This window comes from Neophocaena asiaeorientalis, unplaced genomic scaffold, assembly GCF_003031525.2.
Source record: "Neophocaena asiaeorientalis asiaeorientalis breed wild unplaced genomic scaffold, Neophocaena_asiaeorientalis_V1.1 scaffold5, whole genome shotgun sequence".
In the NCBI taxonomy this organism is placed as follows: Eukaryota; Metazoa; Chordata; class Mammalia; order Artiodactyla; family Phocoenidae; genus Neophocaena; species Neophocaena asiaeorientalis.
Window position 1 is genome coordinate 7193887 of NW_020174698.1, and position 21019 is coordinate 7214905.

Genomic DNA, 21019 nt, shown 5'->3' on the forward strand with positions numbered 1-21019 from the left:
TAAGAGTGAGAGGGAGGGAGGGAGGGAGGGAGGGAGGGGGAGAGAGAGAGAGAGAGGAAATGGCAGTGGAGAGAAACAACAATGAAAAGAAGAAAGGAAATTGGTGAGACTTTATTTCATTCTGCTCCATCATTTTTCAACAACTTTTGGCTAAAATCTTTGGTCTACGTTCTTCCCACCTATAGACTGAAAACAGTGCTTCAGTCTCTAAGCAAGTTAGAAAAGCTCTTGCTTTTTTTCCCCTCCCACTCTTCCTTAAACATCTCCTGAGCACATGATACTAATACAAATAAGGAACAGCCTTTATACTACAGTCCATGGAGAAGAAAGATATAGAGTTAAACCTTGAACAACATGGGTTTGAACTGCGTGAGTCCACTTCTACACAGATGTTTGTCAGTAAGTACTATAGTACTACGTGGTCCGAGGTTGGTTCACTGTGCGGATACCACACTGTGGATACAGAGGGCCAACTGTTTTCAACCGCACAGGGGTCGGTGCCCCTAACTCCCATGTTTTTCTAGGGTCATCTATAGTTAAAAATGTAGCAGTAACTAACTATTAGAGATATGCAAATACTGTTAAAGAAGTATAGAAAAGGGCAACCAACTCGAACTAGGATTCATCAAGGACCCTTTCAGGATGACAGAGCTGAATTTTAAGAGCATAGCAGAGTTGGTCTCAGGCAGAGGTGGGGGAAGGGCTGCAGTCTTCCAGGCAGAGGAAGCAGTATTGGCAAAGGCACAGGGGAGGGTGGCTGGAGTTTCAATGGGAATGGTTGTGGAACCGCACTGCATTCTTACTACCTCCCACTTGACTGAATCAGCTGAAGACTGAGGAAGTGTGCCTGCATATACGGTGCCTTTCGGCAAATCAAGAAAAAAGATTCTCTCTGGGCAGATGCAGAAAAATGAACAGAAGACTAGACGTGGCTGGGCACCCAAGCACAGCACAGCTAGTGTATTGGCAAGAAGAGGGCACACTGGATTCGAGCCCCCAGTCTCCCCCTTGGCTGAGTACTTTGGCGCAGTATACACACGGCACAACCACAGATGAGCAGCCTTTTGAAATCTCACTTCCAGTCACAATTTTCCTAATGGCACTACTGAGCAAGCATAACTGTCTCTCACCTCTAATTTCTGTAACCCCATGCTCTGCATACAGGACTCAGGGCTCAAGGAGACTCAGCCATGAGTAGAAATTCTCACCATGATAGTGATCAGATGACAGTTAGACTTGGTTCAGAGTCAAGACGTTTCTGAAGCAGAGAATATCTAAATTGGATTTTGGAATTGAAATAAGAAAAACAAAAAGGGGCTTCTCTGACACTGAATATAAAGCATGTGGATAAAACTGTAGGTAAATTTTCCAAATACAAAGCAATTGAATTCAAATACCTTCTGCATTCTCTGTGGCAATTGAGAAATTAAAGTTAACTTTGACTTCTCTCTCCTTACTTAGGGAGGACATAAAAAACTGCCCAGATCAGGAGGGGACAGGGTTTAAGGGGTCCACATAGCTCATTAAGTTTCTTGTGGTCCTATGGGTCTCATTGGATGAACTTGTCACAGTCTCTTAAAATGTCTGTCTCCATGAAGTGTGATATGTTGCTGAGGCTGCAAACTTATTCAGAAAGTAGCTTAGTACCCAGTAGAGCAGATGTCATCAGCATTTAGCTCACTTTTTTTTTCTCCATGTTCTTTTTAATTTCACTTGATGCTCCGGCACTCATCCCTTTTTGCCCTTCAAAATACTGTCTCCTTGTTTTTCTATATTTTTCTCTTCTTGTCCAGATAATAAAATCTTAGAATCTTAGCAAAGTGCCATGAAGAATACCCAGTTCCCTCACCCCTGGTTCTCTTCTTTTCATTTTGTTTAAAACAGTCCCTAGTCAGAGGAAAGCAGTACTATCTCAAGGTATGAGTGCTTTGGCCCCAAGCAAAAGTTTCTGAAAACTGTAACCAGTGTCCTATGTGTGACAGACTATCAGTCCATATTTTGTCATATCTTGTTTTGCCGTCCTCTTGTTCACAATTTTTCTCCATTCCCTCAATTTAAGCAGCAAGACCATCTGTGCTGTTTGACTGAGTTAAGGGATCTGACAGGAAGGAAAGCAGAAACATAGGGATCTTTTGGACTTTGGCTTTAAAGGTCACCATTTCTATGAATGTGGCACCTCCTCCTGCAATTCATCCCCAAACAGGAAATGGGATGGAGTTAGAAAGGCAGATGGAGGAGAAATGATGAGAGTAGGCATGTTGGTGGATCCCAGTTTGGAAAGAAGATAGCAGTATGTGTCCTGTGTGCCCACGAGTGGTAGGACAGTAGTGGGGAGAGTTATTAGACCTGAGGGCAAAGGTAATCAGGACAGGAAACAGGAAGAGGTCAGCAGAAATGCATTTGGATGAATTACTCAGAACAGGTTGGCCCTACTATATGTGCACTACCCAAAACAGTCACACACACACACACACACACACACACACACACACACACTCATTCCAGCATTCAAGGCTCTTGGTACTATAAGTAAGCTTGTTAGAACTTTGGTTCTAACCAAAGCTAGAGGTGGAAAGTGGGGAGAAGAGAAAAAATTTAAAAAACTGGAACATAATTGACATATAACACTGGGTAAGTTTAAAGTGTACTGAGATTATGTGTCCAAGCCCTCACAGCTCCTACATAGAAAGAATTTGATCTCAAAGTAGAAATTAAACTGAGATAAAAATATAAAGTTATAATTCCCGTCTATCTGAGTCTGAGATGCATTCTTGCTATAAAATAAAAGTAGGGGATTTATGGTCACGTAAGATTAGAAAATGATGAGTTAAACAAATTGAAGAGATTTTTTTCACTCCGGGACTGGTCAGAACCTCTCACATGCTAATAGATGCTTCCCAAATGTAAGTGATCATAGAACTCTATTCCAAGAACATCTATAACTTGGAAAACACAGCTTCAGTTTTTCAATGCTGATTTTGTGTAGATGATATGCATAACTGATTACACCAATCACTCACAGAATAGTTTTGATTACAGGATTTTCAGTACAACCCGTATCTCCTTCCTTCCCTGACCCTTATTCTCCCTCACACCCCGGTCTACTTCAGCCTGCACATCCCCAAAAATGTTTCTCCTAATATTTTGGATCCATCTAATGGACTTCTTAGCTCCTACAAACACAGAGAAATGATAGACTCTAAGTATTCCTGTAAAATCCTAATCCGTATTCTGGCTAGAAAAATATAATATCACATCTTCCATATAATAATGGATTAAAGTTACTTTTGACTGAAAAACTTGAATTAGAGGTAAGATATGCCATTTGATGCATGTTTCTCTCTTCTTTTTGATCAGATTAATAAAGGTTTTAGACAGGAAATCATCCTTTCTGTCAGGTATTCCTTTCCTAGGTGAATTTTATTATTCAGACCAGAATGTTCTCCAGAATATGTTCAAATATTCTCACCCACACTAAAAATGTGAGCTGCTTGAGGGCAAGGATGGTAGGATACATCTGTTTATAGCCTATGTCTAGCCCCATGCACAGCACATGGTAGTTGCCAAACAAATGTTTCTTAAATAAAATGTAGGATTTTAAATTGTAGATGGTTCAGAAACCATTGTCTAACGTATACAGAAAATACATATCATGGAGCAAAGCGGTATAAATACATCAGAAACTAAGTCCACCTAGATAAATGGATTTAATGGCCACAGAGCAGCTGTCATTTTCCAGTTGCTAAAAAAAAAGGTTGCCTGTAGTGAGCCAGAGGGATTAGGCATTTGATGTAAATCTGTCTTGGCAATGATATGTTCTCCTATTACAGTAAGTAATATGCATGTGTCCTCCTTTTTAAAAAAAAACCACAATCAGAGACTTCTAGTTTCTCAACTGCAAATAAACCCTCCTTATTTCAGTTCTGTTCCTCCATTACTAATTTACAGATGCTGCCATACTCACAAACAGTACTTGCTGCGGCTAGGAGCTGTCACTGGCACTGTGTCCACAGACTGCTAGCTGCTGGCTAAATTCTCTCTGGGTGATTGGCTCTTCCTTCATTAACTTTATACAGCCTTGTTGAAATAGGGCTGATGGCTGCCAAGGGGACAGGAAAGGATAGGCAGAAATAGCCCTCTGTGGTGTTAGCCTTGGTGATGCTGGGTGAAAGCAGGTTACTTTCTCTGCCTCTCCCCCTACCTTGACCCCCACCCACCTTCTAGTGATGGAAACAAAAGGGACTATTTTCAGTGCTACACCCAGAAGATGCTGTTGTGTTTGCCAATGACATTATGGGAGAATTTTGTACCATTTTCAGTGAGACTGAAATACAGAAGAACCTTTTCCTCCAAAAGATTTTAGGAGGAAAAATAATCACACAAATTACATAAAATAATATCCCTGGCTCCACTGCAAAACAACCTAGTAAAATCAACGGGAATTAAAATACTGGCTTAGAAGTAATTAGATGAGAATATAAATCATGATAATAAATTACATTTTGTTTCGATTTTCAAATATATTTAAGGTAAATTATGGACCACTTGCTGAACTATGAACTACACATTTAAGCTACATTTTAAGGACAAAAAGCTAATTATGAAAAATAAATGTTGCCAACGTAGACAGTAAGATAAATCTTAAAGTGCATGACTTTCCACTTGAACAATACTTTCTAGAAAGATTGCAGGTTAATGCTTAACCTTTAAAATTAAAACATTAATCAAACACTCTCTGAGTGAATGGAGATTTATAGAGCAATTTCTAGAGAAAAAATAAACTATAAAAATATACCGCATTTGTTTGACAAGTGTGGTGAGAAACTTTATTTCACCTGAGTGTGGCGGCTTTTCTGGGATAGTGAGAAGGATGATAATGCCTGTGGTTTTTATAACTCCCAAGGTGGAAATCACATTGAAAGACAGTGTAGTATGTGCTTACCTCTCACAGTGTGGTCCTGTGTACCCGACAGGGCATTCATCACAGATCAAGCCAAGATTTCGGTCCAAATGGCACGTCGGGCTAAAGCTATGTTGATGTCATTGGGAAACAACGGCGACAAGGAAGAAGCATATACACAAAGTCATTAGCAGCATATTTTCATTTCTCTTCTTCCAATGTTGCTGTGACAAAAGGGTACAGGCTAGTCATTCTCGTCTCACAGACGGAGAGTAGGATCTGGCCAATCCAGGATAAAATGACATTGCTATTTCTGCAGATGTGAACACAGTCCAACGGAAAATAGTATCCCTGTGACATGCTATTAACTGATTTTTGACTGTTCTGGGTCCCTGATCATCAGTAACAAGTGGGACTGTATAGCTGCTCTTGAGGGATTCCCTGGGCCTGGAAAAATACAGTCTCACATACTTTCTCTCTAGCCAAATCCTGATGAATTTGAAGCAATCCAGAGAAATCTGTTAGAGATTTTGGAAAACTCAGTATGTGGTAGTGGAAGCTGTGGTAGTGGTGGTGGCGGTGATGGGGTTCCTCTGTCCAGTACTTCTGTCATGGGTGTGGATGTGTGTGTGTGTGCAGGCTGCTGCCCATGTGTACTCAGGGTTACACGGTTTACACAGACAGAACCCTCAGAAAAGCTTTCAGATGAGATCAAGCATGCATATTCTGCCTAAATTTATGACAAAATGAAACAAACCAAAACAACCTTGCCATTTCATATCTTCTGGCATGTTCCAAAGTTTACCTCTCTCTTTGTACATATTTCCATCCTGGGTGTCTGAAGTCACGGAGTTGAACACCAAGTCAGGAGCTAGCAGAGTAATTACGTGCTAGCTTTAGCCTTCAGCAACCTGTGCGACTCTGGCCATACTTCTTTGCCTTGTGAGAGACAGCCTTCACGCACGGACCGTTACCTCAGAAGGGACACAATGGCTCTCTGAAGAGCCATCAACTGTTTTGAATTCTGTGACCTCTGCTCCTCTGCCGTTTTCAAAGGAAATGCCCCCAACTACTCTTTCTCTCACTATGTTTTCCCTAAATAGATTTATTTCCTATTATATATGACAGGACAATTCAGTAGAGGTTTGCTTGATGGCTAAATGAATTAAAGAGAGAACTACAAATTAAACACTGAGCTCATTTTGCTCCTGACACTTGTATGACTTTGGAATACTTTCTTAACTTTTGTGCAGATCCGATCGTGCGTACTATTTTTTAAAATAATCTCCCTTTGGCTTAACTCATAGTAGTCCTGTAAATAGTTAATAATTCTTTTATTTATTTATTTTTAACTGAAGTATAGTTGATTTACAAGATTGTGTTAGTCTTAGGTGCACAGCAAGTGATTCAGTTTTATATATATATATTTTTTAAAAAATTATTTTCCATGATAGGTTATTACAACATATTGAATAGAGTTTCCTGTGTTATTTAGTAAATCCTTGTCGCTTACCTATTTTATGTATAGTAGTTTGTATCTGTTAATCCCGTATTCCTAGTTTATCCCTCTCCCACTCCCTTTCCCCTTCGGTAACCGTAAGTTTGTTACCGAACAAACAAACATGTCTGTGAGTCTGTTTCTGTTCTGTATATCAGCGATCCCCACCCTTTTTGGCACCAGGGACCAATTTCGTGGAAGACAATTTTTCTATGGACCGGTGGCGGAGGGAATAGTTCAGGTGGTAATGCAAGCAATGGGGAGCGGCAGATGAAGCTTCCCTCGCTGCTCACCTCCTGCTGTGTGGCCTGGTCCCTAACAGGCCGTGGACCACTACTGGTACATGGCCCGGATGTTGGGGACCTCTACTGTATACAGATTCATTTGTATTATTTTTTGGCTTCCACATATAAGTGATAGCATATATTATTTGTCTGACTTACTTCACTTAGTATATTCTCTAGGTCCATTCATGTTCCTGCAAATGACATTATCTTATTCTTTTTGTGACTGAGTAATATTCTGTTTATATATATACCACATTTTCTTAAACAGTCTTCTACTGATGGGCACTTGGGTTGTTTCTATGTCTTGGCTATTGTAAACAGTGCTGCTATGAACATTGGGGTGCATATATCTTTTCCAATTAAGAGTTTTCATCTTTTCTGGATATATGCCCAAGAGTGGGATTGCTGGATCTCATGGTAGCTCTATTTTTAGTGTTGTAAGGAACCTCCATACTGTTTTCCATAGTGGATGCACTAATTTAGATTCCCACCAACAGTGTACCCTCTCCAGCATTTATTATTTGTACACTTTTTGATGATAGTCGTTCTGACCCGTGTGAGGTGATACCTCATTGTGGTTTTGATTTACATTACTCTAATAGTTAGCGATGTTGAGCCTCTTTTCATGTGCCTATTGACCATCTGTATGTCTTCTTTGGAGAAACGTCTATTTAGGTCTTCTGCCCATTTTTTGTTTGGGTTGTTTGTTTTTAAAGATTTAATAATTTTTATTTTTTGATAGTAGCAAGCTATTAGAACCAAGTAGTTCTATCACTTAAAAAATTTCAACTCAGCGGAACATCTAAATGAATCTGGTGAGGTAAGTGGGGGAAAAGCCTGGTCTGGCATATCTTGAGTTCACAAATCTTACTCAGATAAAAAATTTCACGTTAAGGGGTTCTGGTGGCTGCCACGAGAGCAGAAGCAAGTTACACCCAGCCTATGGTCTGTGAGAGGGGACTCATCTTTCAGAGAGCAGCCTGTGGCTTGCCACCCATGACCCAAAGGGAGCTCACCAAGGGTGATTTTCTTGGCAGGAGTATGACTGCAGTGAGGAGGAGAGGCACACGTAAAAATGGAAAGAAACGATTGTTTTTTCCTCCTCATGCCGTGATTTGCTATTGTTTTCAGACATAAAACGGAGGACTGGATTTTGACAAACCTCTGGAATGCACGTATGTTTTCTTTTAAAACTGGCATTCTTTAACTACCTCATCATCTACAGAGAAAGTGACTCTTAACTAGAAGCCCTAGGTTTCCCACCCATGTGGGACTACAATGATTGAAAGAAAACCATACCAATTGTTTACTGATCCTAAATTAGTTTACCACAAGTCATGTCAAAGGTTCTTGATAAGGCTTCTGACACTTTAAAACTATTTATAAAATAGATTACAAATTCTTGAATATACTCATGCCTCAGTTAAGGCTGACAGAAGTAAAATAAAACACACTCACTGACAGAAATCAATGCTTTTTCAGAAAAAAATTAAGCAATAACAATATATCAGATTTGACTAGCTCTTTACATTTTTAGAGTGCTTTTATGAATAATTCTATCACATTTTCACAAAATCCTATGAGCTGGTGGGGGCGGGCATAATTTTTCTTGCTCAAAGTCATATGCTAATTTCCAGGAGAATTTAGCGAGGGATCCAAAACTTTTGATTTCTAACTTGATGCTCTCTTTTCCCTATAACCATCCAGTATTCAGAATTAAGTCAATTGAAACTTCTAGTAATATAACTATTTGACATGATGAGTCTAAATAAAAGCACCTCATAAAATATATTTGTATTTGTGCTTCAATACTCCTTAAACAACATAAACTAAGGGTTCACTCCCTTACTGCTGTAACTGCAGTTATAAGTATGGAGAAGATGGTAGTCAAATACAAACATGAAATTAGAATGAGAAATAAACATGTACAACAAAAAATGTCTATAGAATTCGGATTGGCAAATGCAGCAACTTGACACTGATTTTGGCAAATACAGGAAGCTAACTGTTCTGTGATAGAAAGAGGGAACTGTAAGATCTTTGTTGACTTCAAGTGATTCCAAGATTATGTCATCTAACTCTAGTTGGCTCGCTCTACACCAGCAGAGGCAATATTCGGCTTCCTGGATTATCCACTCCATGCCACAGAAGACACAAGAGATCAAGAATAGCAGGCTTTTTCCACAAACAGGGGGAGGAAGAGAAGCTATTGCTGGAATAAACAGTAAGGAACTACACATAGAAACAGTCTTTTTAAATGGCTGAATGTAAATTTTTATATTTATAAGTAAGTGTATATATGTACATACAAATGAATATGTATGTGAGCATATGTGGATGTATTTAGGTATGTGAATGTATAAATACAGATAAAATTAGCTTTGTTGCAGAATGCATTTAATCTTACCTATCAAAATATGTACATTAAGATAAAATGATACAATACGATTAAAGAGAAAAAAACTAAAAAATAAGATAAAATCAGGGGTATATTTAGAGTGCAGAATGTGTATTGTAAAAAAGGCGTATATATGTGTATATGTATATATTGTACAATATGTTCATTGGATAGTGGCAGATCATATGGATAGTGGCAGATCATATGGCTTTGAACTTTCTCACAGACAATGCAAGAGGGAACTGAATTGCCTCTTGGTTTCTGTGATGTGACAGGAAATAATGAATATTCTCATCACTGGCATAAATTTTCCATCATTAGGGGTTAGACAATCAGGACATGTTCTACGTTTGCATATAAAATAGGAGAGCAGGACTCCTTTTAGCTAATTGTTACCTGGAACACTTGGGCAGGGGAAGACAGACCAGAAGGGATAAGATGCTGCAAAGTGTCGGTGAGTAAGGAAGCTAGGGCTAAGATGGTGTGACTGTCCACGAATAACTGCTAAAGGAGTAGAGGACTGAGAGAAAGAGGAGAAAAATGAAGGGCAAACTCATCTTACTTCATGACTGTGGTTTGGATCACATGAATTTTTGAAATTTCTCCATAATTTTTTTCTTCTTTCAGTTCTGTGATATCTGTTCTCTTTATTCTCAGGAGACCCATTTAGCAAACATATTTCTTTAATTATCTTTAAATAATGTGAAATCTGATGTAATGTCCATAATTGGATTTTGTAATTAGAATTGGGTTATTTTCTGTGTTTCTCTAAACATGAGTTTCTCATTTAGCAAAATAGGAGTATGATCTGAGTAAAGCCTTCATGCTGATAAATTACGAAAGCAAATACTTAGCATAGTGCCACAATAAATTAAGTAATTAAACCTGCAGTTTTTCATCCATCTAGCTCCTTACATTTGAGTTAGCATAGCTGTTGCCAAACACTAGAGTCATTTTTTACAATGGACATTCATAGTTTGTCTAACATTAAGTCCTATTAAATTTTTTTTTTCCTTCTCTTCAATGTCTCTGTAATTGTTTCTATTTCTATAGTGCCATTGGAAGAAGCACAGAGAGGTGAATCAGAATATACGGGTTCTAATATTGGTTCTGCCACAAGCAAGCTGTATGATCACGATCCAGGAACTTAATTTCTCTGGAGTTTAGTTTTCCCTCTGGTATATGGGACTAGTAAGATACACGATAATCACCTGTGTGTACATAAAACTATATGTGGGAAAGTGCTCTAAAATACCTACACTCTAAAATTTTTAAAGTTGTTGAAATGAACAGGTCCTTAAATTTAAATTTTGTCTTAGAATATTTATATTTCTCTGTTATAAGTACTAATGTTAACAACAATTCAATGTGGCCCCTTGAGTGAGTCCAAAAGTCAGCTCTAGAAGTGGTCCATCCTTTCACAAATTTAAAGTTTAGCATTTCTGATGTGCACAAAGAAGTAGTATTCACAATGATATTAGTAGACAGAACTTATTAAGAGCCTACTCTCTGTTCAGCTTTGTGCCAAGATTATCTCCAATTTTTTTATATTACTGATGAAAATCTACAATGATTTCAATAATATTATTTATTCAAACACATCCTAAGTGTTCAAGGGCAGACAATCGTGTGTCTCTTTCATATCATATTTAATCTATAAGCTGTGTGATGCCAGAAATTAATTAATATAAACATTTGAAATATTTACATCTTTATTTGCATTATTACATAATGTAATGATAATTACATTATTATTCTCTAGAGATAAATTTCACTACCTAGTTACAATCTATAGCTAGAATATATACATCACCAACGTGAGATGGCTAAGCAAACAGTGGACACTGTAAATAGTTGATGAAGTGATATATATATATATATTTATATATAATTTAAATATTATATGCTTGTCTGTATTCATACATCATAATAATTATACTGATCTATCTCTATCTCCCTGCACATTTGATTTATTTTGCAATATTATCTAAGAAATTTGGAGCCAAAATGCTTATGACCTATAAGATTTATGACTGGGGATTAAATAGATAAATCACCAAGGCAAAACTATCACTAAGCCTTACAATTCTAGATGAAGGTTGCAGCAACCTTTAGTTGAATTTTTTTTTCTGAATAACTTATGAACATTCAAATCCCATCTTCTGAATAATATGTAACTAGTCAAGTTATTCCTCATAGTTTCTAACTCAGATTATAAGTGTAATGACTTTTTAAAAACTTTTTTAAAAGGGGAGTTTCTCTAAGTCATTAAGTATCCCCATTATTTAGTGAATTAAAAATTCAGGTTATTAGATTAAAATGAATTTTTCTCATCACTATTGTGCAGCTTAACTATGTTAATTTTCAAAGTGTGTTAAATTTAAAAGACCTAATACCTCTGAAAACAAATTTTTAAACAAAGTGGATCATCACTCTTCCCTCTTTCTACTTAGAAAAATGCCACTTTTTTATTGAAGTATAGTTGATTTACAATATTGTTAGTTTCAGGTGTACAGCACAGTGATTCAGGTTTTTTATAGATTATATTCCATTATAGGTTATTACAAGATACTGGGTATAATTCCCGGTAAAAATGTCACATTTAAAGCTAGCATTTAAAATTGGTTTTTGCCCTCTATTGCCAATTCTAAAGTTAAAATTATTACTTAATAATTTAATAATTATTTAATGTAAATGAAAGCACCTGAAATTAAGAATCTTTAAATATTTGGTGTAACTTACATTGTTATTATTGAGTTGTCTTTATTTTAAAGAATCAAGATCTGCATAATATACCGAACTGTAATACAATACTAAAGAACATTTTATCACTGGACACTGGGACCTCAATCCTTTTTAGCACTGACGGATGGTATTGTAACGCTTGCTGACTTTCTCCTTTCAGGAACACAATTAGAATCCATTTTAAAGTAGAGGCACAGTAAACAAAGAAGAATGGGTCATGAATGCTTATAATTACCCAAGCAAAGTTCTCTCCCTAATGGCTCTTCTGCATTTATAGTAATTGGTAATCAGTTGGTCTAATTTGAAGATAAATTCATAAGGTCTACATATTCACTAAATTACATAATTCTGCAAATATATTAGGCTAGGATTCCCATGGTACTATGAATGGTCAGCACAATTGACAGCTGTGCTAATGCCATTGACATTTTGGCTGAGAAGGAGTGCAATGTAGATGAGTGGCTAGATGCTATCCCTTTGTTTTCCTCACCTCAGTGAAAGTTTTGTATACGTTGGATGGTTCTGGAGAATTCCATTCAGCTACGTGAGTGAGTAGGTTCTCCATTGCTTGATCTGACCCTTCACAAGTACACCAGAGAGCAAGGTTTGTGTCACGTTATGACCAATATATTCATTATTTTCCAGATTTCCTTTTGCCTTCTTCCTCTTCTCTGACATCCCTGGTTACCAAAGGATCTTCAGTTTTGTAAGCACTCAGGCTCATGCCCTAAATTCTGAAAATGTTCTGATCACTAATATATAGTTACCCCATTTGCCATTTAAGTCTCTTAATGCTATCACTTAAAATGCAGTGTGATTTTTAAAGAAGCCCTCAATGTAAAACTGTAGAGGAATGGAAAGCACATTGGACTTTAAACTTAAAATTCCAACTCTGATACTTTAATATTTTATGACTCTGAGCAAAATAAGGCTCACCATGTTCAATCATTGTTTTAGGTGCTTTGTGTATTTTAATTTACATAATTCTCACAAGAACCCTATGAGAGGGTCCTATTATCACAACTAATGACAAGAGAATTGAGGCACAGAGAGTTTAAGTAACTTTCCCAGAGTCACACAGTTAGAAAGTATGAAACTCAGCATTTAAATCAAGGAATTCTCTGAGAATTGGCACTATAATGCTCTTTTCCCACTCGGAAACTCTTTTCTTAATCTATAAAATAAGACCCACTTATTGAATAGTTTTTGAAGGTAAAATAATGCCAAATATAGTGCTTGAGCCTATGCCTAGAATGTAGTAGGCTGCTTTCATTAAATCTTTGTTCTTTCTCTTCTTTTCCAGTGACTAAGATGGAAAATTCTGAGGGAGGAAGGTTGTCAGGAAAGAGGACAAGGATTTCATGTGAGATGAAGTATAGGAAGCATAGTTCCTATGGGGACCTTTAAATTTAGTGACAGAATTATTCTAAAAGTCTTTAGCTTGTAGTATTTATGGACTCTAGTAACAAAAGACCATTTCCATTAGGAATATCTTGGGTAAGACCTCAGAGTATGACCAACTTGATAACAGCTTCACATTAAAAAACTGTAACTGACAGATTTCATTAAAAGTCATTAAAAACTTTTCCTCTGCAAGCATTAATACAGCATTTAGAAACAGGTGGAAAGTACCTAAAATAATATGAATTTTATTAAGCACTAAGCTTGCCTTTAAGAAAAATTTTTATAATTTCTTTGATTTAAAACTATAGTTTATAATTTTTACTAGTAAAAAGTGTTGATTATTGTTCAACATAATATGCCCCATTAAAATAAAAAACATTTTTGGTTTCAGGGTCTTGCTTACATATTTGCTTAAGGGATGGCTGCTCTAAGGGGAAAGTGAATTAGAGCAGCTGAAATACAGTGTTCCCCTAAAAGGTAAAAGGAAGAGCAGACAAAATATATACTTTTAAAAGTGTGGTACAGAAGGAGAAAAACAAGAATCATATAATATCGCTTATATGTGGAATCTAGAAAAATGGTATAGATGAATTTATTTGCAAAGGTGAAACAGAGTCACAGATGTAGAGAACAAACTTATGGTTACCAAGGGGGGAAGGGAGGGTGATGAATTGGGAGATTGGGATTGACATATATACACTACTATGTATAAAATAGATAACTAATGAGAACCTGCTATATAGCACAGGGAACTCTACTCAGTGTTCTGTGGTGACCTAAATGGGAAGGAAATCTAAAAAAGAGTAGACATATGTGTATGTATGACTGATTCACTTTGTTGTACAGTAGGAAACCGATACAGCATTGTAAAGCAACTATATTCCAATAAAAACTGATAAAGCAAAACAAAAACAAACAAAAATCAAAGTCTGTTACAAAAGGTTATTATTTTAGGTGAACAAACAGAAAATTTTAAAAAAAGACAGAAAGAAACCTGGATGACTAGAAAACTTGTATGAAGTTTGCATTAAACTTTTTCAAGATATAGTTTATGTAAAATAAGATGCAAATTATTACCCATATTTCAATATTTATATAATTTATCATATAATACCATTATAATTATTTCAATAAGATAAACATATATATATATATACATAATATGATAAACCGTGCGCTAAGGGACAGAACTGGTGCTTAAAGGTCAACTAACTGATTTCTTATTTTACCTTTTTGAGGGGTTTATGACTTGCCTAAGAGTTACAAATATTGTGTGACTGGGACCCAAATGAGCAGCATTTATATTAGTAGTCTTTTTATTACAGTATGAAGATGTGTGTGTGTGTGTGTGTGTGTGTGTGTGCGCGTGCAAGTGCTTGCCTGTGGGCACATGTCTATGTTTGTATAATATATGTCTTCTGTTCTTTGGAGTTGGTTTAGAAAATCTATTTGAGTTCTGTCTCTTAGATATTAAATCCCCCAAACTAGAGCTAAAATACTAAAAAAATCTGCAGAATAAATAGCCATAACTTTAAATGTTTTATATTTAGAAAACCTCACAGTATCTTCTTGAGAAATTCATGCATAAATCTATTATTTTTTTATGTGTGACAAGAGAAAGGGTAAATTCTATATCAAAAATGCACTTGCAGAACTGGATTCCCAGCTCATGAGAGAGGTTAAGTCTGTTACTCACTTATTGGATGGGATATTGAGTGGACAGGCACAGGGCTGACAGTCATCAGAGGTTCCTTTAGTAGGATCACCATAGAAACCAGGAAGACATTTATTGCAATATAGGCCACCAGTGTGATCCTTACAGTTCTGAGGAAGAAATGCACATCAGAGTTTATTATTTCGGTCTCAAGCATCAACATGTTACCAAAAATAGATCTACAGAATCATTAGTCTATTCCCCGCCAGAAAGAATAATTTTCCACATTAAATGGTCAATTTTACAGCTGGGAAAGAGCACTGAAAGTTCATTTAATATCTAGCTTATAAACTACACACTAGTTTCAGCATATGCATACTTACAAAAAGATGACTGAAATTCATTTTAAATATTTTTCATTATGCAAATAGTATTTCCTTTTTTTCTTTGTTGTTTTTTTTTAAGGAAATACAAGTGATCGTGAGTGTGTGTGTGTGTGTATAGTTATAAAGTCTTAATAATATATGTTTAATGGAAATTGTACCTGATTTAGGTAAAAATCAATTGTTCAGCTTAAACTGCTGATTTAATGAGAACTATGGCTAATCCTACAAAACCTCTGACACTATGGCCTTTTACATCAGAGATTAATTAGGACCTCAGTAGGCTCTGATGATGTGGACAATGCACTAATGTATTACAGCTGCGAGGGCCTTGCTTCACTCATAATTTAAAAATGAGAATATTGAAAAATTAAAAATGTATACCAATAAATAATAAAACCACAAGGCACATAACAATTTCCCTCACACATTGTTTTTTACTTTTTATTTTTTTATTATTTTTATCATCTTTATTAGAGTATAATTGCTTTACAATGGTGTGTCAGTATCTGCTTTATAACAAAGTGAATCAGTTACACATAAACACTTTTTTAAAAAATTGAAATGGTATTTTTCTGTTAATTAGTATTTTTTGAAACCATGTTCTTTTCAAAAATGAAAAATCAAAATAATTTATACCTTGATTTCTTCATATTAATTAAAGTATATTCATAAACCCACTTTGTGTTCACAAAATTGATCAAGACTGTTAAAGGTGAGCAATCAGATAATCAACAAGTGAAAATGTCTATAAAGCACTGATAAGTTTTAATGATGTTTTGGCATCATGTAAACATAACTTCTTCAGTCTCCAATGATACAATAAAATGTATCTAATGCCTATTACCTATCATACGATATGGATTTATTATGACTGAAATACATTTTTAATTTTACAAGCATATAAAATGCTATTTTTTTCTCATTTCCAAAGAATTCATCAGAGCTTGGAGTGCAAAACCTTTAATTTTATCATCAATAACTAAGTAGGTAGAGGAAATGGCTAATAGCCAAAATATAAATTCACTTTAAGCATAAAGTAAAAATTTGTTAATCTGATTGACCAATGGGATAGTCAGTTTGATTCAATGAAAATTCTGAATTATTATTTCTTTTAGTATATTTTTAAGAAGCTCAATTTTAATTACACTTAGTAAATGGATTTAAGAAAAAAACACCCATAAATAAACACTTCTGAACATAGCTTGTTAAATTCCGTGGGGAGAGGGACAGATTCTTTATTGTAGACAATGTTAAATGAAAATCCAGTAATCCACTTGCTTACAATCTGTAAATGTGGGAGTTAAGCTCACAATACATGAAGTTTTCAAGCTCTGAAATCTCATGACAGTTTCATGACAGTGAGTAGGTAATTCTTTAGTATCTGGTGACACTTGAAAATAGGTTTTTCTTTAAGGTATCTAAAATTTTCAAATTTATTTTGCAACCCTCTATCAAAGTAGCAAAGGTGTTAACTTTATTATCCACATTTGTCTAAATAACAGAACATTGGGATGGAAGGTGCAAAACATGGATCAATTTGATGAAAGGCTTTCCTCTTTGATTTCATCTTCATATTAGTTCCTTGCAGTTTTCAAGTTTAAAGTTGTCTCTTACTAAAAAAAGTATGGTTTTTGCAATATTCTTTGTATATTGTCAGATTGACACAATCAAAATTATATCTCCAAAGACTTAGGGACTTTAAAAAATAAGATTATAAAACTGATTATGTTTTAACCATGTTGAAAATGGTATTTCTAAAACTCAACTGAAAATCTTGCACAACCCAGAGACCCTGCTTTTCTTTACTGATTTGAAAGAAAAATAACATGTAGGAGTTTCTTACATTTCCTGATGTCATATTTCAGTTAATGTAAATAAAATTAATCTTAAAACTCAAGTGTTTCTGCAGTTGAAACCATAAAACAATATTAGACAACAACACTATGTAAAACCCAAACTGAAAAAGACGAAAGGTTCGCTCTGATGGGCTGGTTACTTTTACAGGTGTCCTGCTACAAAAGTACTTTCCAAATGTCTATTCACATTGCTTACCACAAGAACAATGACAAGGAACAAGTATGCAGTCTTCCCATGTGGCTTGAGTGTTTCCTAGATCACTTCAAAAGTACTTTGAGTCAAAATGACCTTTTAATATATAATAAGTCTGCCCTATAACAGAGGTCTGGATTTTGATCTAATATCAAAAAATATTTCAGTTAATTTCTAATTAGATTTCAAAGCCAAACTAAAACGCAGTTTATCTGTAAGTTTTGTAAATTTTCTGTCTAGCGCTGGTGGGGGGAAGCATAAATAATAAAAAAAAGGAAGCTAAAATGCGGGTCAACTGAACAGTAAGAATGCCTTTGATGTGCAACATATAAATATTTTTCTCTTTGTGGATCACATTAGAATGAATACACTCAAAATGGAACATCAGCATTTAGTTATTAATACCATTTCAGATAAAGAGAATTTGAAAGTCTCCAGAAATATCTTACATGATCACCTATTTACCAGCTACAGAGGAAACCTCAGAAAACACCCCAGATTCTATCTCTATCATCAAGATCTCTGTTGTTTCCCTAAGATTCATTGTGTTATTTGAAGTAGCCTACCTCCCTGCCCATGAAACAGGCTTCATTAGTAGAAGGTCTCACATAATCATTGATCCCCTCCCTTCTTCCTCCCAAAATTATGCTGGATGAAACTATTTTATTCTAAAATGGGCTTTCATTCTTAGAAATATTACATAACCAAATGAATTAACAGCATGATTTTAGACTTAATGAATGCAACATGAAATATTACTATTGGGAACATTAAAAGTCTGGTATCATGAAATATTTATTTTTGTCTTTCTAGGTTTCAGTAAAGCAAATCTATATCTGGTTTGGGTTGAATATTTCCTATTGCATGTTAGTAAAGTATTTAAAGGTAACTCAGTATTTTTTCCAAGGTACATTTTAAAAGACTTATTGTATAATTAAAATGAAAATCGCTTAGTCTTTCTATTCATAACAATGCCATTTGAAAAATCTACTGATCCACAAATTAAGGCTATCACGCTTTATACTGCAATGCAATTAAACAAAATCTTCTATACAGAAAACAGAAAGAGCATCAATAAACCTAAATGCCAAATCACATTGAAACAAAAGCCCTGAATTTTCATTTTGGATTTTTCCCAGAAGCTTTTAAGTAGAAGAAAAAGGGTGGGGGGAAGAATGAGCAAGAGAAAGAGAGAACATTAAGAAATACAGATAACAGAGTCTGCCTTAAATTCTACAGGGAAATGAGAGTATGATATCTTCCTAAACTGGCACCATTTCAAATTGTGTTTCTGCAAGACTAATGAAATGAGAAGTGTTGTTTCAAGCTTCATGCCATGTCAGACAATATAAAACTAACATGCCCTTGAGTTAATCAGAATGGTCTATTCAGTGTAATTCTCTAATCCAAAAGCTTCTTAGCAGGATGGAAAGTACTTTGCCTTTTGCAGAGCTTTTTTTCTGGTTGAAGTATAGACTTAATTGTAAAAGGAGTAAGGAGCTCTGGTGAATATGTATTGCATATATTTATTATATTTTAATCTATATATGTTGCCTTGTATTTAGTTAAATGCTGACATTTGACAATAAAAAAAATGTAGTATTCCCTCATTTTCAAAGTGACAAAAACTGAATTATGCCTATTACAGAGGTTACATTTTATACTTTTCATATTATGGGGATATAAATTATTTCCTGTTACAGAAATACAGTCTATTTTTTGGTAGATTTATGGAAGGGATTGAAACCATATATACTTGTAGTAGAAAGGTATCCCAGTCATTAGTTATGCTTTATTATGATGTATCTGATCTTAATTCAATTCTTAGACTAATATGAATAAACACTTTCTAATGCTTGTTAGTCAGGGAGACCACGTATGAAAGAACGTTCCCAGCTTCCAACTCAGTTCAATATAAAGAGTGCCATCAAGTCACTTCCTGACTCAAGTATTTAAAGTCCCAAAGGTAGTAATTGAATTGCAGGGCCTATTGAGCTGATTTCAGCCCTGTCAATCAGCATCTCCAAAGGAGAAAGCACTTACCAGGCATTCTCCAGTGATATCATCACAGGATTCCGCGTGACCAAAGCACTGACAGGGTTCACAGATGCCACCAAAAATAGTGCCGTTAACTCGTCTGTGCCTAGGCCAACAAGACTGAAAGGAAGATAAGGCTTCAAGTTAGTCTCAGGGATTTTTTAAAAGTTTGCTTTTTGTCTTTATTGGATAAAGGAAAATATTTAGGTAGCAAACCCAGCAAATGTGCTTGTCAAAGCACTGCCATTATGGAAATATTGCTACAGAGCTATTCCTCCTGACATGGGACCTTCGTACTAACCTTAGTTTTATTGGCAGGTATGAGATTAGAAGAAGCATTAGCTTGATGTCTGTTCTGAAATAGCAAAATAAAGCAGAGATATAAAGAACTGAAACATGACAGTCGCAAAGTAAAAAGCACAGATAAGAAAATGGAAGAAAAAGTACTGAAAAAAAGCAGCCGACAGAAATGGACTCTTCAGAACCTTAGCCTAAGAGAGCACCTAATGTCATTCCAAGGAATATAGATTCTCTGGAGTGACCTCTCTTTCCCACGTACAAACTGCCCATAACTCTGTCACTTTCAGAAAATCTTTGCAGTCATGTGGAAGAAAGGTAGTATCCGCTCTTAACATTTGATCACACACACACATATAATTTATACCTCTCATTCTCAACTTCCTCCATCCTATTATGCTTTCTCAAATTTACACAAAATAGTTTATGATTTATTTACCATATATTTATTCCCTTGATATTTTATTTTATGGCATTATTCTACTAGAACTCTACTTACATCTATCATTTCCTTTTTAAGTGTGAAACACTTTACCATCCAAAAATAGAACTCTGATTAGAAAAAGGGTATTTGGGCCATATAGTATCTGTGTGTCTGTGTTGGCTTTCAGTTCACGTCATGTTTAAGTTTCTCTTCCGTGGGGGTCACTATAAATTGGACGGGATGCAAAATAAGGGGACAAACTTCACTGCCCTCTAGGAGGTTATGATCTCCATCAAGTTAAAATTGCATTTTGTGGGTTATTTACCATATTTCTGGATGGTTAACTATGACATAATACATCATGAAAAGGCTTTTTTTTCCCAGTTGAAAGTGGAAACGAGAGAAACCACTGAAGTAATAAATAATATAGAATTGTGTTGTGTATTGTTGGAAATGTTCCTTCTGCCTCAGGATATGAGGACTCTTAAATGTGAACATCGATAGCAAACACATAAAAAAAAGGGATGAGCTGATACTTCATATTTGAAAGGAAAACAAAACAACTTTCTTCTTAATTTGCGCAGTACAGAAAAGGTGTCAATTTTCTAACCTCTTCTAATAGTTTCTCCTCATTAAAACTGTTGTCACCCTAGACTCATTATAGAAGAGATTTTGTAATGTAATATATATTTCTAAAAACTGGTAAAGCTACATATCCAGAAGGGGGTAGAAATTAAGGGTGTTGATAACAAGGAGAGAACTGATTTACTCTTTTCAGGACAAATATTCATGGAATTGTCATTAATAAGTTATATATATATATCTGCAAATGTACTACTCCATTTGTACATGTACTCCATCTTCTTTCTTCAAATTTCCCAACTCTTTACACCTCTCTCTTAGCCAGTAATTTCATCTCATTAGTCACAGAGAAAATTAA

At 35.4% G+C, this 21019-nt stretch overlaps 1 protein-coding gene across 1 annotated transcript in view; it reads right to left on the minus strand.

Moving 5' to 3' along the window:
* The window catches only part of LAMA2 (laminin subunit alpha 2), a 588138-nt gene that overhangs the window by 211376 nt on the left and 355743 nt on the right, over positions 1–21019 (minus strand). The window contains exons 19-21 of the mRNA XM_024759015.1: positions 19365–19478; positions 14929–15056; positions 4943–5029 (exon numbers count right to left, since the gene is read on the minus strand). Coding sequence (XP_024614783.1) covers positions 4943–5029; positions 14929–15056; positions 19365–19478 — 329 coding nt within the window. The remainder of the gene's footprint in view (positions 1–4942; positions 5030–14928; positions 15057–19364; positions 19479–21019) is intronic.